We start from the raw sequence: 17623 nt of genomic DNA, 5'->3' as shown, positions 1-17623 counted from the left end.
GTCAAAGAAAAATGGCCAGAAATTCACCTTGTTGCCCAAAGGTGGCTGAGAGGCATGCGGTGTTAGTTTCCTGTAGTGCCAGGCACCTGAGAGCCTGTCTAATACAAGCCATGGAAGTTCCCTCAGTTGAGGTGACAACTGGGTGTAGATCCTTTAGTGACTGAAACTGTTAAGAAGCTCTCCATTCATCAGACATTTTCTGCTGAGTAGAAATGGGTCTGTGTTCAGGGGTAGTAGAGGTATCATATGCTACCTCAGACAAGTAGTCTGATCCTGACTTTCCTTCTCCACCTGTATTGCTTGGATCTCAATTTTTTCATTCTCTGGGAGCATAAATCTAGCATCTTTGGATGTCATGACATTGGAAGGGATTCTTTCCAACAGCTACCCACTGCAGAAGGTCTCTGTAGTCGGATATAACTGATATGAACTCTCAGTACCAGCTTAATAAGTTGCACACATCTACAGTGGGTGCCTGTTACGCTCATGCCATTCCTCTGGGTCTGAACAGTCTATGTATATTGTGACTGAATGCTTTTCATGTAACCTGGGTAAGTATGTAATTCTTATATCCTTTTACTTTTTTTTTTTTTTTTTTTTTTGTGATCTGTGCTTACTCAATGTGCAGGAGACAGATTGAACAGCTCAAGGGCTAAATGCATCTTGCTAGCCTGGCATGGGAAGTAAAGAAACAGAATTAAAAATTAAGCCAAGCTGGGGATCTCAGAAGAGGAAATTCTAATAATTCATGTCTTTCCATATCACTGTTGCAGTATTCTGTACATAAGGGATCTCCTGCCAAGGATAGCCCAACATCTAGCGAGTATACCAAAGCCTTTAGTTCTTATAAGCATCTTACTTCACACATATGCTCCCTGCACAAGGCATATATCATAAAAGGTGATGTATGGATGCACGCACTCAGAACTTCTTTGTCGCCAGTCTGAACGCCATTATTTGAACGTTGGTCTGAACACCCTTCTGCTGTGCTAGTTACCAAGCCATGCTTACAGATAAGTGCTCATAGGGGTTTCAGCTCTCTCTTTTGTGTGCCTGGTTATTGTTTTTTTGTGGTTATTGTGTTCATGTCATTCAGAAGGGGAAAATGTGTGCGTGGAAGGCATATTCTTCATAAAGACCTCCACGACCATGTCATATTTGTTTGGGTCCTTCCCACGACCATACACAGTGCTCTGTCTGCCAGGCGTTTGTACCTAAGACACTTTGTAGTCGTCTCTCCTCCTTGTCCTTTTTCCTGGAGAACCAACGTTGTAAGTTGTCTGCCAAGAAGAAAGCGAAGGTAGGTCTGATGCAGGTGCTGTCCAGTCTCCCTTGAATGTGTCTCAAAGTTGGCAAAAGCCTGGATGACCATCCTGTGGTTGCATTGGAGTTCTCTGCCATAACCCCATTGGAGGCCAGCATGGATCCAGCTTCTGCCATGTCCTTGGAGGCTTTTCAAACGTCTGAGCCTAACATTAAGAGGGAAACTCATCTGATTATATCTGAAGAACCGAGAGGAATTCCGCAGATCTTAGTAAGGAGGAAATTCCTACAAACGTTATTGAGTCTCTCCAGGGGTCTGACCCTTCGAGGCTGTTTTGCGCGGATGTCCCACAGAAAAAGAAACAAAAAACAAAGCTGATTTCCCCTGTTGTGAGGATCCCTAGCATGAATGTAAGGTTTTCACTCAGGGTCTTTTTAATGCTTTGATGGCCTTGAAGCCTCCTCAAGGGTCTCTGTGCTTGCTCCTCCCTGGCCTTCCTCTTCCCTCAAGAGAACTATGAAATTGGATTCCTTGGATGAGGATCTGGATTAAGAACAAGAATATGTGACATACATTTCCCAAATCCCTTCCCCCTTGAACTACGGTTCAGAAGAAGTGACTCCATGAGTCCAGAATCCCCTCTGGAGGATCTCTACTTTGGGGATACCATTGCCCATATGATGAATTATTTTAAGTGGGATTGTTCTCAGGTCTCTTGAAATTCAGAGCAGATGTTATGAGCTCCTACAGATAGGAGTCTCCTAAGCCATCCACTGTTCTTTTTCTGACTATCCTCCTGAATACTTAGTCAGCAGTGTCTGTTGCCCCTCACTGTCAGCCCCTGCAACTAAGAAACCAGATAGATCCTTTAAAATGGCTAAGGAGTGCAAATTTCTTTATAAATGCCCTCCTGTTGACTCTTCTTTAGTGTCAATCTTCTATATTAGCCTTCCAGGTTATTGCCCTCTACTAAGCTGTTGTCTTCTGATAAGGGTAGCAGGGCTATGAAAATCTGGGCAAAACAAGTTTACACTGCTGCTTTATCCTTTAGGCCCGTCAACTACCAGACCCGTATGACCAGGTATGTTTTGGCTGTCCTTTCTAAAGTGGTTTCTGACTTTCTTGACTCTGAGGGAAGTCTTCAACCCTTTCCCTGCTGGGCTTTACTTCTCAAGTTGCCCACCACTCAGTCAAATGCAGCTAGAATGCTACCTCTTCCAGGGCTGCTGCCTTTGATTCAGTTATGAGGCATTATTCTTTGCTTCATCTTCAGGCTTTGCCTGATGGCATTAAGGCCAAACTTTTGGATCCTCCTTTGGATAATAGAAATCTTTTTTGGATTGTGCTGCAGCTGAAATTTTCATGTCACTCCAGGACAAAGGTAATGCCTTGCAGGAGCTGAAACATATTTTGTTTCTCCTATTCCCAAATATCAGGAGAGTTATCCTTTAAGTCGTCTTTGTTCATAGGCAGTTTTACCCTCCTCAAGGGTTCTAGGCATGTGCCTCCTGCTAAGTCAGTTCAGACTTCTGCCTCTCAGAAACCTGCTTTCCAAGGTAATCTGGGTTCTATTTGACTGTTTGATTCCTCCTGCCCTCGGCCAGGTTCCCTTGTCCCTCTCTCTGTCCCTGTCTCTTCCAAATTGGCTACAGATCACTTCAGACTTTTTGGTTCTGTCCATTATCTGTCAGAGATATATCATGGCTTGGAAGTCCTTTCCTCCTTTTCAGGCATCCCTTATCCTCCTCTAGAACAGCTCTCACAGTTCCCAGAGGTTTTTCATTCTCTTTTGGCTCCATGCACCAATCAAGCCATTCCTCCTGTCCAGAAAGGGAAGAGATTTTACTCCGGAATGTTTCTGGTTTCATGAAAGGATACTTGGAGACCAATTCTGGATCTTTCCTGATCTTCACAGACATCATTTCCTATTCTTTTACCCCAGGCTTTTCTGGTATCTCTGGATCTGAAGGATGCATAGCTTCACATCCCTGTCGATCCTCTCTTCAGTAAATTTTTATGTTTCTCTATCTCTTCCTTGTATTTTCAGTTCTCTGCTTTGCCCTTTGGCCTGTCTACTGCCCCAAGGATATTCACCAAATGCCTCGCTCCTGTCATTGGTTTTTGCAGGATTTGAGGAACTCATATCTCTCCCTATCTATACAATCTGCTTATTCAGGCTTCTTCCCCCAACACTCTGCTTCAGGGTATGAAGTTTACAACTTCCTGTTACAGAATTTGGAGTTCACCATAAATTTCCAGAAATCAGTTCTGACACCTTCCCAGGATCATATTTTTATAATCTGCAGACTTCAGACAGCTCCCATGCTGACATCTATTCCTGCCCCCATAGTCACGGTCTCTAATTGCCTTTTTCCAATCCATTCTTCCTGTGGCATCTGTCATGGCCAGGGAATTTCTGAGGGTTCTCTGTTTCATGGCTTCCACCATTCCCATACTTTGTCTCAAAAGCCTCCATATGGGGAAGTTTCAGTGGTACCTCAACTCAGTGTGGTTTCAACATTGCCACTTCTAGACTTCCTGATACCTTTCCTTCCTTCAAGCTTGAGCTTCAGTGGTGGATTCATCAACTTTCACTCAACCCAAGGCTTCCTTCTCAAGCTCCAGTTCCAAATCGGGAGCTCTTTACAGTCATCTCAGTCAGGGGGTGGGGTGCCTCAGGATCTCTGGCCTCCTCATCAGAGGTCAGACCACATCAGTATAAAGGAGATGAGGGCTCTCCTTCTGGCTCATCAGGCTTTCCATTCTTTCTTTCATCCTCTGTCCCTCAAAGTGTTCACAGACAGCACAGCAATAATGTGTTATGTAAGTAAGCAAGGGAGCACAAGGTGCTATCTTCTTTGCAGACTAGCTCTTCGAGTCTGGGATCTAGCTATCCAATATCAAGGAGCTCTTCAGACAGTTTATATTCCCTCTGAGTACAGTTAGTAACAGACTCCTTGAGCAAGTCCAGCACACAAGCTAACAAATGAATGCTTCACAGAGATATGTTCCTCGACATTGTCCATTGGTGTGGTATTCCTCAGGTAGATCTTTTTTCCTCCACTCTAAACAAATAACTTTGTCTATTCTGTTCCAGAGTCCAAACTCCTCTGGTTTGAAAATTGGACGCTCTGTCTTTTTCTTGGAAGAGAATATTTCTGTATACCTTCACTCCCCTTCCCCTGTTACTACGAGTCTTGCACAACATCAGGCAGGACTCTCCCGTAATCTCGTTATTGACTCCCTTTTGGCCCAGACAGCATTGGTTTCCCCTTCTTTATCATTTGGCCAGGGGCAGTTACCACAAGTTACCTTGCGGGTTGGATCTTCTCACACAGGAGAGGGATCTCTTATCAGTCCTTACTTGCCCACACTTCAGCCAACTATGTGTGTGATAGGTTTTGATCTTTTTCAGACATTTCTTTCCTCAGGATGTGCTTTGGGTTCTGAGGAGCCAGGAAACCCACTAGCAGGAATTCATATATGTCCAAATGAAAGTGATTTTCAGTATGGTGCATCTCTCGCCATTAGGATCCCCTGTCTGTGGAGGTTCCTTTGGTTCTCCTTTATTTGTACGATCTGCTGCATGCTAGGTTTGCATATTCTTCAGTTAAAGCTCACCTGTTAGCAGCTTTTGCTTGTCTGCCCTTCATTCCTCATCTGGCCTCTAGATTTGATTTCTTAAAGGCGTCCTTCAAATCAGGCCTCCAGAAAGACTATTCCTTCTACCTGGGATCTCAGTTTTGTACTTGACTCAGGCTCCTTTTGAGCCTGCTTCTTCACCTTCCTTACAACACTGTACTTGGAAGACTGTCCTCCTTTTAGCTTTTACTTCGTCCTAAAAAGGATCTTAACTTCAGCCTCCCAAGGATATTCCTCCTTTCTTAGTTTTCCACAGAGATGGGGCGTCTCTTCATACTAACACTTTTTTTTATGCACAAAGTGGTCAGTGAGTTGTCTCTTAATCAGTCTATTCACTCTCCTTCCTTTTTTCCTTGCAGTCTGCCAATGAGAAGGTTCATACCTTGAATTTCTATAAATAGCTCAGATATTACTTGGATAAAACTAAAGTTATTTGCCAATTTGTGCAGCTTTTTGTTTCTTTTCATCCCAGGACTTTGGGGTTTGGCTGTTTCTATGCAAACCATCACCTCCTGGATTTCTAAGGCTGTTCCTTTTTGCTGTTCTTTTCATGGAAAATGTCTTTCCTCATCAGTAAAGGTGCATTCTGCTAGGGCAGTTGCCTCCTCTGGTGCATTTTTCAAGGGTCTGGATACCAGTTCCATCCTTGAGGCTGCTACTTGGCCCCACGTTTGTACTTTCACTAAGCATTACACATTGGATGTTATTTCCATGGTAGGCTTTGTCAGGGCTGACTTGCATGAGTTTGTAGTGTGCTCTTCTGTGCGTTCCTTTTCCCAGGCTTCCTCCTGAGATTTTGTACTCTCCCTTAGGTAAAGAATACTGCAACAGTGATATGGAAGGACATAGTACAGTTGTGTAAGAACTAACCATAACAGTAGATGTCCTCTTCACTGTTGCAGTATTCGTTCCCTCCCTCCTTACCCCTCTTTTCTAACTCTTGCCCTTCTGGCTGAAGGGTTCTAATGTTTCTCCGTCTGGATGAATATGTTCCCCTTGTCCCTAAGGGCATTCTCTTCCTCCTGAGGCTTATTCAGTTCTGTGTGTGCGCGTCTGTAGGTTACGCCTTGCATGGGGGAACACATGTGAGACATATGACTCCTATAAGAACTAGAGGCATTGGTATACTGGCCAGATGTTGGGCTGTCCTTGGCAGGAGATCCCTTGGGTAACGAATACAGTGACAGTGAAGAGAAGGACATCTACTGTTATAAGATTTTTATACCACTGTACTTTAATTGCAGAAGGCATCTTCACAGATCATCTGATACAGTGAGTACATATCTGTTACATGTCAGACTGGACTGCATTTCTACAAGATAGGCGTGCATCCTAAAATCCTATGAAATAGTGCCAGAAGTCCATATGATGACCAAAGGCATTATGGAGAGGGTGTGAAAGAATTTACTAATGACTCAAGTGTGCTGCTCAGATTAGATTTTTGTGGCATTTATTAGAAACATTGAAGACTCCATTACATTACATTCACATCAAGTCTTCATTTTTTCAAGAGAGCTTTTTTGTCTTGGGGTATATCCTGTCCTTGCCAGAAGCTTACCATGAAGTTATATTATGTAAACTAATTGTGTTTGTTGTAGTGGGAGCATGTCTGAGTGAAAAATAATACAGTTAAGGAGATGCGCTTAAAACAGGAAGAAAACAGGTGGATCCCACTGTTTTGTTCAGACTTAATAAGAATTGCAGTCTGAGTGGACCATTTGCTGTTTATGCTTATAGTTTAATTTGAAGAGAATCTTACATCTTGGCTGTATTAGTAATTCCACACCTGAAATTCAGTTTGTGTTAAACGAGAACAATCTGGAATTCTATGTTGACTTAGAGTTGGTTACTGCTGTTGATTCACTGCATTGTACATTTGAATGTTGGGATAGGCTGTGGTTACCTTAGGATCCTGAATTCGATTAAGCTAGTTATCCAACAGTTAATGGATTAATGTTTAAAATCGGTCATCTGTAATGCTATATTTTTGGAAATTTGTTAGAGGTACTTGAGTTGGATATTTGATTGCATAAATTGTTAAAATAGAAAGATTCTCATGTCATAGCTGACAGTCCAAATACATCTGAAGAGTCATTCAGAGCTCATGTACTGGAGAAAACTTCTGTTTTTGCTGACAGAAATGGCAGTGCTGTTCCAACTCTTTTCTCAAAATGTACCACAGATGACAGAAGCAAGGTCATTATTTATTTACGTATTCACTAGTCTGTTCTGTCATATCTTTAAGGTTTGTCAAAGAGAACAAGCTGTATGTAGAGTTATGCAGAATAAGTGAATGGGTTCCTTTTGAAAATGTTTGACTGGAGCTGTGATCCCCAGAGTATTGAGACTGAAAGTGCATATTTGTTAAATATATGCTAAGTTCAAGGTCGCTATAGCTTGACGTACTCTCTCTATTGTGAAGTATAGCAGTCTCCAAGTTGGTATATATGAGTGTTGGTTTTCAGCCATTCATATCAGGAGATGCAGGCTTGACAACACTTCCTGTCCTCCCCATCCATCAGGGTATTAAAGCATTGTTTGTGTTAAGGGTCAGCAGAGTATTCTCACTGGTAAACAAATGTGTGATCAAAGTGTTTCAGATGAAGCCATACATCAGATGACACACAAGATCAGGACCATTTTAAGACTGCTGAGTCACATTCAGGTGATCTAAGTCTCAGCTGAAGCATGCATAAGAAGTGCGATTTGTGTTTTTCATTATACTAGTTGTAGTTTGTACAGTGGAAGAAAAAATGTCTCAGAAATGTCAAAAGTAAAAGTTATGCAAATAAACGTTTTAACTGCAGTTTCACCATTTGTTTCATAGCTGGGCGTCCTGATCGTGCACAAATGCGAACTGACCTTGGCAAGATAAACAGGACTGTAGCAGACCACACAAACCTCTTGGCTCCGTACCAGTTTTTGACAGCATTCTCCCAACTGATTTCACGAATATGTCACTCTCATGATGAGGTGTTTGCAGTGCTCTTGGATATTATTGTCAAAGTATTTCTAGCCTACCCACACCAAGCAATGTGGTTGATGACAGCAGTATCCAAGGTAATGCAGTTCCATTTTTTTTAATAAATACCAAAAGTAAAGTACACGTTTTACATGTACCTGATTGTGGTAAAGCAGGTGTCTGTTGCAGCATCAGTTTTTTTTAGGTGGTGGTTTTTGATGCAGGCATAAAATTAACATTTTATAGCATATATTCTTTTGAATCCTTCCAGCATATTTAAGATAAAAATCATGACTGTTTGAACTGGTACAGAGTCCATGCAGAATTTATTAAGATGATTTTCATGACGGTCTCTCCATTAATGAGTTGTTTGAAAAAGCTACTGTTTAATGTAACGGTTTACATCATGTCTTTTTAGCACTGCCCTTCCAACAGAACTCTTACTAATGAACATTGATGAAAATACACCTATAAAAGCAAAAGTTCAGACTGCCTTCTCTTCTTGGGTTTTCTTGTTAGCATAGAGTATAGTTCGGGAATGTGAGAAATTATGAAAGTAGTTCAGCAAAACATGTTTCATTGAATCTGTTTTCCTGACCTGGCTGGTCCCAAACTTCCCTGTGGAGTCCAACTCACCCCAAGATGCTATGAAGTCAAGATAAGTTGTATTTATTTTACAGGGTGCAAGGGAGCCTCTTTTTTCTCCCCATGGGGTGGAGAAGGAATTGCGTGTTTTTATCCCCACTCAGACTGTTTCAGTCAGACATAGTGCCTCAAAACAAATTTGTGTTTTGGTTATCTGCAGAGATTCATATAGTTTTACAGCAGAGAAACAGAGTTAATTTATCACATCATGATTTTGTACCAATCTTTCTTTGAAAACCCTCTGCACTAGATAACTATTAATATTGCCTCTTATTATATGCCCAGCTTTGTACATTTCTAAGTTTTTCTCTTCTGCCTGTCACGCAATTAAGGTCTTGAGCCTAAGGATTATCATGGAAGGCGTCCTGAATTCAGTGCCTAATATGCTGAAACCTTTTAGTCATGAGATCATAAGCCAGGGCCCACACTGACACTACATGGATGAGGATGCAGTGTGAAAAATGCTGGAAGTTCACAGAATGAAGGGAAAAACTTGTAGCCTAGCTCAACTGTTTAAGGATGGCATTTATGGAGGATGTTAAGTGCAAAATCTGTCATTAGGGATCTTTGCATGATCCCAGGCTAGTGCTGGAGCAATGTGAGAAGGTAAAGGAGTCTGAGACCATGGTTCACATCCTCCTTTTGCAAGATTCACCTGGAAAGTAGCTTTGCGTATTACAGCTGATCCTAGTTGGTGAGAGATTAAGGTCACTTCCATCAAGAGATCTGTGACATGCAACTCCGGCAAGCACTATGTTGGGAGGGGGAAACACTCCCTTCTCACTGTTGAGCATCTGGAACTCATTTGCTTCTGGCCTGCTCCTGGAGAGCAGTCCACTGGCTCCCTGGCATTGACTAAGTGGCTTTACACTGGAAACTGGAGTTTTCTGTGCGTGTCTTTCCCTACCCAAAGTCCTACAGATTCAGCTGCTAATGTAAGGAGACAGCGACTGATCATCATATGATTGTTGTGGTCATGGAGCCAGCTTTGACTTTGATATGTATAATTTCTCTGACATATTCGGTGGGCCAAAGCCTCAGAATTGTTGGAGCCCATCATTGTGGAACATAGTATGTCGTGGCCAGCTAGATCATTTTCCACCTTCACTGAGTGTTTCCCCATGTGCAAATGCCACATCACATTACACAGTTGACCCTGTCATGCATAAGGAATGTGTAGACCATCCTACTGTAGAGCTGTGTTGAGTGGAATCTCCCTTGTCTTCACTGTCATTGAAAGGGGCCTGTGATATATTTGTCTGGCAAGGATAATAGCTCCTGTGGAATTGCCTGTGGTTACTGTGCTTTCCCACCATATCCTTAGCTATACAAAACGGACGACTGCATGTGGGTCATTCTCACTTGTGGAGCCTTCCCTTAGGAATTCTGTTTATGCTGCATGGAAGCATCCAGATTATGCTCCTTCTGTTACTAAGAAGACTGATGCCCTCCCTGTGCCCATAGTTCTGTGGACTAACATCCTGACATGGCACCTTGGCTCAGATTTATATCTGTTCAGTGCAGCATGTGTGTCTGAGATGACCTCACCTTTCCAGTCACCGGATAATGTGTCTGAGACTTTGGGCAGGGATCCCAAGAAGGTGATTCTGCTCTGCAACATTGTTGCTTATGTTTGTCAGCTGTTAGTCTTGTATTTACACTTTCCAATCCTCTCTAATGGACCAATCTGTTAAGAAACTTGATATATTAGCTGATTGCGAGTCTAAGGAGCTTGTGTGAAAGAGCCTTAGCACAGCCACCAGAGTGGATTTTCATGTTGCCTGCTGTAATAGTGAGTGTGCTGCAGCAGTGACTCAAGCAGCAGGCTGTTGAATGTGTCTTTGCCAGCTGGGAGGGACTCATGCTGTCCTCTTTTGAGGATGAGCTTAAGTAGACTAGTTGGGATTTCTCTTTCCATAATAAAGTTGTCTTTCATCTGAGCAGGAACCTGAAGTTGACTATTGGGAAAGTCTTGAAAGCTTCTGACTGACCTCTTCCATCTGGGCTATTGCAGCTGTCTAGGAATGAAAAGACCTCATACAGGATGATGAGTTTTATTAAGTGTTGAGTGGTATTGTTTTCAATGCCTGCAGTAATGATGTTCTTATTGATGGCAACTGTTCTGGACTGAACCACGATACCACACCAAGAACTTTATTAGATAAAGCTTTCGGGCCTACACCCTTCATCAGTACGAGTCATTACAAAAGAATCAACATTTAAATAGGAGAATATAAAATCACATGCTTCAGTCCATCCCACTCCCTAATTAACAATCAAAACTAAAAGTAATATGCAACTCATAAAGGTCAAAAAATAAAAAATACTAAAAGGGACAAAAAAATCTTACTTTACATAAAAACTCTTCTACTTAAAATAAAACATAAAAAATTTGTATTTTTTTATTTTTTGACCTTTGAGTTGCATATTACTTTTAGTTTTGATTGTTAATTAGGGAGTGGGATGGGCTGAAGCATGTGATTTTATATTCTCCTATTTAAATGTTGATTCTTTTGTAATGACTCATACTGATGAAGGGTGTAGGCCCGAAAGCTTTATCTAATAAAGTTCTTGGTGTGGTATCGTGGTTCAGTTGAATTATAGCAGTAGCACCTATTGTTGTTTCAACTGTTCTGGACTAGCAGTCACAATTTTGACTTGGCCAGGACATTCTTCTTAGCTTGCCTTAACACATGGTAGGGTCATCACAGAAGATAAGTAATTTAGTTGCAGCCACATTAAGAGCAATTAGGTCCTCTTCCTGAAGAGCTCTGGTCATGGGCAATGCCATCATTTATTTATTTTACATTTGTTTACTGGGAAAGTCTGACAGGACACATGACCTTTTTCAGTAGAGGCCCAGGGAGAAAAGCTCCAACAATAACAAACACATACTATTTAAAAGTTACAAATGACCAATAATAAATGGAAATAATAGCATACAAATTCAGCAGTAGTACAAACAAGGCATTCCAGCACTTCAAAGGTTACAGTATCGACATGAGATATGTGAGTATTTACAGATAAAGAGGAAGGGAAGTTATAATAGAAATGAGATAAGCAAATGCAGTGCACTAGTAAACCGAGGAGATGGGTTAGATAAAGAGGAGGGGAAGTAATAGTAGAAGTGAGATAAGCAAGTGTAGTACACTAGTACTAACTGAGGAGATGGGTTAAGTATACAGAACTGAGTTATTCAGGAGGGTTACAAGGGCAAAGCCAGGTGTTTACTAAGTGAGTAGTGAGAAGTTTCTTGAATCGTGCTATAGAGTCATTAGAGGAAATAGAGTCAGGCAGTTTATTTCATATTTTAGGAATGATGTATGAGAAGAGAGATTCACCAGCTGAGTTAATAGCTTTAGTGGTTTCTTGTCAGTGGAAAGGAAAGCTCTAGAGGAAGTGTATGGTTGTATTAGATGTTTGAGAACAGGAATTTTATCAGGTTGATCCAGAAGTTTGTGGGTAAAGGTTAGTTTATAGTGCAACAGGTGAGGGAGTTCTTGCCAGTTTAGTAGCTTAAGAGAAGTGCAATGATGTGACCTGTGTGTGGCATTGGTAGCGAACTTGGCAATTTTGTTGTAACATGCTTTTAGCTTGGTCAGATCTGTTTTACAGAGGTTGGTCAGTACAGGGGAGGCATGTAAGAGAGTTGACAGGAGGTGTGTATGGGCGATGATAGCCTTTTGTAGAACTAGTTAAAAATGTTTCTGTAAAGGAGACCTAATTTTTTGTGAACCTTTTTAATAGTTTGGACAATATGAATGTCAAATTTCAGATTATTGTCAATTTCGACCCCCAGCAGTTTAGTATGTGTTACTGGGGTAATGATAGTTTTGTTTTTAGACTCTATTTTGAAAATTTGGAGAGCAGAGGAAGTTCTAGAGGGATAAAAGAGAAGCAGCTTTGATTTATTGGGGTTTAAGATAAGTTGGAAGTTGGTAAGCCATGTTTCTACTGACAGAAAAGTGTCTTAGATTATGGTGTGGAGGTCTTGTAGGGAGGAGGCTGTACATATTAGGGTAGAGTCATCTGCATATTGTATCATAGAGGCATGAAGAGTAGAGGTGCGGAGTTGATTGATAAAGAGGGAGAAAAGCAGGGGTCCAAGGATGGAGCCTTGAGGGACCCCTAAAGCAACTGGCAGGAGAGTGGAGAGGTGGTGTTGCCACAGTACAGCCTGCTTGACATCCTGCTAGGTAGTTTTAGAACCAGGTGATAGAGGAGTTACTAAGGTTTAGGGAGGAGAGAATCATGATCAGCTTATTGTGATTAACCACGTCAAAGGCTTTGGATAAGTCTAAAAACATGGCAAATACAAATTGTCCTTGATTTCTGTACTGGTTGACTACATTAGTAAAGGACAGTAGGGTTGTAATGGTACTGTGATTGGGGAGAAAACCATGTTGTGATTTTGATAGCAGTTTGTGGGTGTGAAGGTAGTCCATGAGTTGGGTATGGATGACTCTCTAGGATTTTAGATAAGGGTGATAAGATGGCAATTGGATGGTAGTTACTGAGTTCTGTGGAATTGCCTCCTTTGTGTAGAGGTATTATGTGGGATATCTTGCAGATGGCAGGTACTGTGCTCTCAGATATAGATCTGTTAATGAGTAATGCTACTGGGTAAGCTATCCCTTTGGCTGCAATTTGTAGAAATTCAGCTGGCAGATTACCTGCGGCTAGGCTGGTAGGTTTGAGTTTATGCAGTAGTTTTTTTATGGTATCTACAGACACTGGTTGTAAAGTAAATTGGTTGGGGTTATTTTGGGAGTAGCTGTTGAATTGTGATGCTGCTGGGCAAGGTTGTTGTTGATGTTTTGAGAATTGGCAAGAGCTAAGATGGTTTCTGTAAGTATTTATTAAATTGGGTAGCTATACCATCAGAGTTGTTGTTTGACCTTGGAGTGGGGGTAGTTGTTTTGCCTGGTAGTAGTATATTATTGACTGCAGTCCAGAACATTTGGGAGTTATTGTGATGTTTTATTTGAATAGTATGGTAGTAATTAATTTTGTCTTGTTTTACAAGTTTCTTAGCTTTATTATGAAGCTCAAGGAATGTAATTTTTGTATTTTGAGTTTTGTATTTGTGGTATTGTTCCCAGGCCTTGTCTCTGGCTTTGAATAGGGATCTGCATTCCTTACTAAGCCAGGGTGCATAGTTGGCTTTCACTCTGATGGTTCTAGGGGGAGCATGGCAATTTAGAATGTCTAAAACAGTAGTATTAAAGGAGTTAACAGCATCATCTAGTGGTAACTGTTTGGGGAAAGTCCCATTTGCAGCTTTTTGGGGCAGTGATGAATGTATGTGGGTTAGTCTTTTTTGCTTCTGATTGTGCAGTATATGGTTTGGCTGTTGAGGTGGGTATGGTTATGTATAAAGAAGGTTGAAAGGTGGTCAATCAGGCCGTCAGGAAGACAGCCTGTCTGTGATGATAGGGAGGGGTTGTTAACCAAATTCCATGTAGGTTAATGTGTGAGTTTGGACTGAGAGAGGAACATTCTAGCCAGTCAATATAAGTCACAAGACAGGACTGTTTCCTGTGGGAGGGAATGAGAGACCCAGTGTAGTATGTTTTCTACTATGTTGATATTTATGCAAAGATCTTTAAACAGGCTCAGACTGTTTCACAGAATGGCCCTAGAATTTTTTCCACCTTTGGACAAAGGCAAAGTGTTTTACCTCTGCCTTTTTCTAGCTCCAGAGAGAACAGGAGACTTTAGTCCAATTGTAGACCTCCACAACTGCAAGCACATTTACTACATGAAATTATGGCTGGTTAGACTTCTGAAGGTTCATGTCTCTCCTACTTAAAGGCACTTTGATGTTGTCACTATACGTAGACATAATTTTCTAGGGTTCACATAAGAAACTTCTGTTCAGTCTAGTGGACACAATTGCTAGTACAATGTGCTGCATTTTTACCTTTGTTCTGCATCCAGAGTCTTAACACAGGTTCTAGCTATGATGGAGGCCTTACAGTAGAAGATCTTCCTTGTATTCTACCCGGAAGACTGGCTTCTGATAGCTGCAATAGGAGACTCTTTGGTAGTGCCATTGGCTTGGCCTCTGCCTTGTTTGTAGACCTAGGGAGATCTTCATAAACTGTTAAAACTCATCTCTGAGACCAACTCAAAGGTCTTCTGTTGTTGGCAAGAGTTGAATGCTCTCTTGTTGGTCATTCCTTCCCACAGAGAAGCCTAGGAGACCTTAGCTTTGGGATCCTATATAAAGCTGCAGAGGTGATCTAAACTAAAATTTTACAGTGCCTCTTAAGCATTGTGGCCTTCACAATCTTCTGAATTCCAGCACTGGACTGTAGGAACTGTGGACTGTTACCAGAAATTTCAATCTAGGCCTTCCCTTTTTGATGCACATAACATAGCTAGAACTAGCTACATCTGTTTCACTACCTGGTTGAAGAGCTTGCCTCAAATTTTAAAATTTTCATGGAAAGTACCCCCATCACTACAGGGGTACACATAAACCACTTGGTTATCCTTGACATTAAAGGTTTAGAAGGGGTCTGGAGACTATAACCATTCTAACTGTAAACAGCCAGGCAAGCTGTAATGTAGTATTTAATGAAGCAGTTTAACATAGACTTGAACCCCTTGTGTTGAAAGTCAGTGTGCATCTAGCAGTGGGCCAGGTGCAATGGCTCCAAGAAATTAAACCTGCCGATAGAAACATTGAGCTGAAGCTTCAGTCCTGTTTTGGAACTGAAGATTTTGGAATTCTGTCTGGTCCAGATATTCCGAGTATCAAATATACAGGCGATCATATATACGCAACATGAGGGAATGCTATCTTCTACACATTTTAACAGAACAACTATGTTATCTGTCCTCTGATAAGTAACATTTCCGCACATCTTTCACATTCTCTGTGATTCAGTACCTGATTACAAAATTCTAAGAAAGTAAGGCAACACATTCTCATTTACTTCTGTTAGCTGACAGTGGTGGTGATTCAAGCTTTCAGATTTCTGGCAATGCATGAAACTCACCCAGTACTATCCAGATTGCTTTTCCCATGGTTGGAATGTATGCCTTCTCTGTCTCATGGTGTGGCTTTTCATTTCAGTCCATTGCTCAAACAGGACCTTCCAGATGAAGTTGTAATTACTCTGTTAAGAGAAAGAAATTCTTTATAAGTTTGGAAAGGTATCCACTCCCACAAGAACTTAGTACTTTGCAGATTATCCTAACCTCTCAGGCATCTGTTTAGTCTGGTTTTCAGTTATACTATAATTAAAGTGCATGTTTCCGGTATCTGTAGCATCGCAACTTTGTGAAAATAAAAACTGGCTAAGTGTTCGTAATCTTAAGCATTTCCTTAAAGGTACCTCTGTATTTTAACGGTCAGCTTTCTGAACCTTCATCCGATATGTCCACTAGCTCCTGCCACTCTGGGGATTTTACTGCTTGAAATTCTTCCCAGTCATACACCTGCTGAGGAAGATCCCTTTGTATATCAGCTGAGACAGTAAGGTTGTGTCTGTTACGTAGCATTGGGAACCCTCTGTGGTTAATTATACATATACCTTCCTACTGGACAGCCCCTCTATCCATCAACTAGTTTTGAATTTCCCCATAAGTCAAGCCATGTACATGTATGTCTATATAAATTTAACAGTAAAGGTGTTTAACTCTTCATTGTTTCTCATGATTTACAAGGAGAATGCTCATTCTGTGGTTGGGTGTGAACTGATGGTCACAGGGTGCTAGACCTGCTCTCCTAGAAATGTTGCAGTATGTGCTAGTATGTGCCATTTATATCCCCTGATGATAGGAGCTTTTGAGAAATGGCCAAAGTGAGGAGGGAAAAAAGAAAGTCCCTGTAGCAGACTCACAGAATGAGGGTCCTCTAGTGAACTGTTGTGGGAAAAGCATCTTTAATGTCTTCTGGGGCATCTTGGAAGCAGTTCATTTACCTCCCCACCATCTACTGGTGGATGGCAGAGATGGTTTTAACCTTCTAGTCATAATCATGTTATTCATCACTCTTCTTTTGTTCCATGGAAAAACTGTTATGAAACAGATAAGAGCTCTCTGTGGGTACTCCAGGATCACTTGCATCAGATCAGACACATTTAAGAGACTCTTTCCACAAAGAACAAACAGCTTTTTTTTAAATGCTTCACTGCGAATATGCTTCTAGAAGCAGTTGTTCTTGGTGTAATGAACTGCTAGTTACACTGCTGTAGAAGATCTGGAGATCTTAATAGGTCCTGTGTTAAAATGGTAGGGCTTTTCTTCTCCATCAGTCAACATCTGCAGTCTTTTCCAGATGTGTCACTGTGGGACAGAAGTATGCCTATAACATCATGCATCAGCTAAATAAGTGTGATTGCTCCCTCTGTCTGCCAGTCCTTTCCATTAGCAGCCCCCTCCCCGCAGACACACAGACACACAACACTGTTTGAATCACTTTTTCTACCTCTCTATTAAGACTTTTATAACAAGCAAATATTTTTATATTTAAAATTTAACCAGTTAGAGCACTGATCCTAAACATCATTCAACAAAAACAGATTGTGAAAAGAAAAGAAAAAAAAAGCACGAAGGATCCAGGAAGTGCTTACACTAATTTGAACATCCTCTACATTCACATGTCCTTTAGTGGTTTTCCACCTTTTCTGGCATTTGTTTCCAAACTCTAGAAGCATGGTAGAAGATGACTCCTAGTAGGATTGGAGGGGAAGGTTTATCTTAGTATCTGACTGGTGGGTTGGAGTTTCAGCTGAAATTCCACTTGGAGGATTTGCTGGTATACAAGGCATGCTTTTACCCATTACTGATGGATTTGCCAGGTTATCGCTTAATAGTAGGACGTTAGCCTTATGTTCCTGAACATTCTAGGGTTAGTTTGTGTTCCAGGTGCTGTTATTACTTCAAAAAGAGACCATTTTGTGGTCTGACCTTACCAGAGTGGACATTATACTAGGGGTTATGCAGCACTCCCATATTAATGATGACCAGATTCAGTATGCTTGCACCTCTGTTCAGTGTATTAACAATCTGGTCCAGGGTGTTTGCGTTTTCGGAATCCAGGAATCTCTGTGCCTACATGTTTGGTATCGTATATGATTTCCAGTTAATACCGGGGC

At 41.3% G+C, this 17623-nt stretch overlaps 1 protein-coding gene across 1 annotated transcript in view; it reads left to right on the top strand.

Annotated features, from left to right (window-relative positions):
- ATR (ATR serine/threonine kinase) overlaps positions 1 to 17623 on the top strand; it is a 1835177-nt gene that overhangs the window by 1407182 nt on the left and 410372 nt on the right. The window contains exon 38 of the mRNA XM_044071973.1: positions 7734 to 7966. Coding sequence (XP_043927908.1) covers positions 7734 to 7966 — 233 coding nt within the window. The remainder of the gene's footprint in view (positions 1 to 7733; positions 7967 to 17623) is intronic.

Source organism: Protopterus annectens, chromosome 5.part0, assembly GCF_019279795.1.
Source record: "Protopterus annectens isolate FY-2018-M chromosome 5.part0, PAN1.0, whole genome shotgun sequence".
In the NCBI taxonomy this organism is placed as follows: Eukaryota; Metazoa; Chordata; order Ceratodontiformes; family Protopteridae; genus Protopterus; species Protopterus annectens.
Note: the sequence above shows the minus strand (reverse complement) of the source record. Positions and strands in the feature narration are given on the sequence as shown.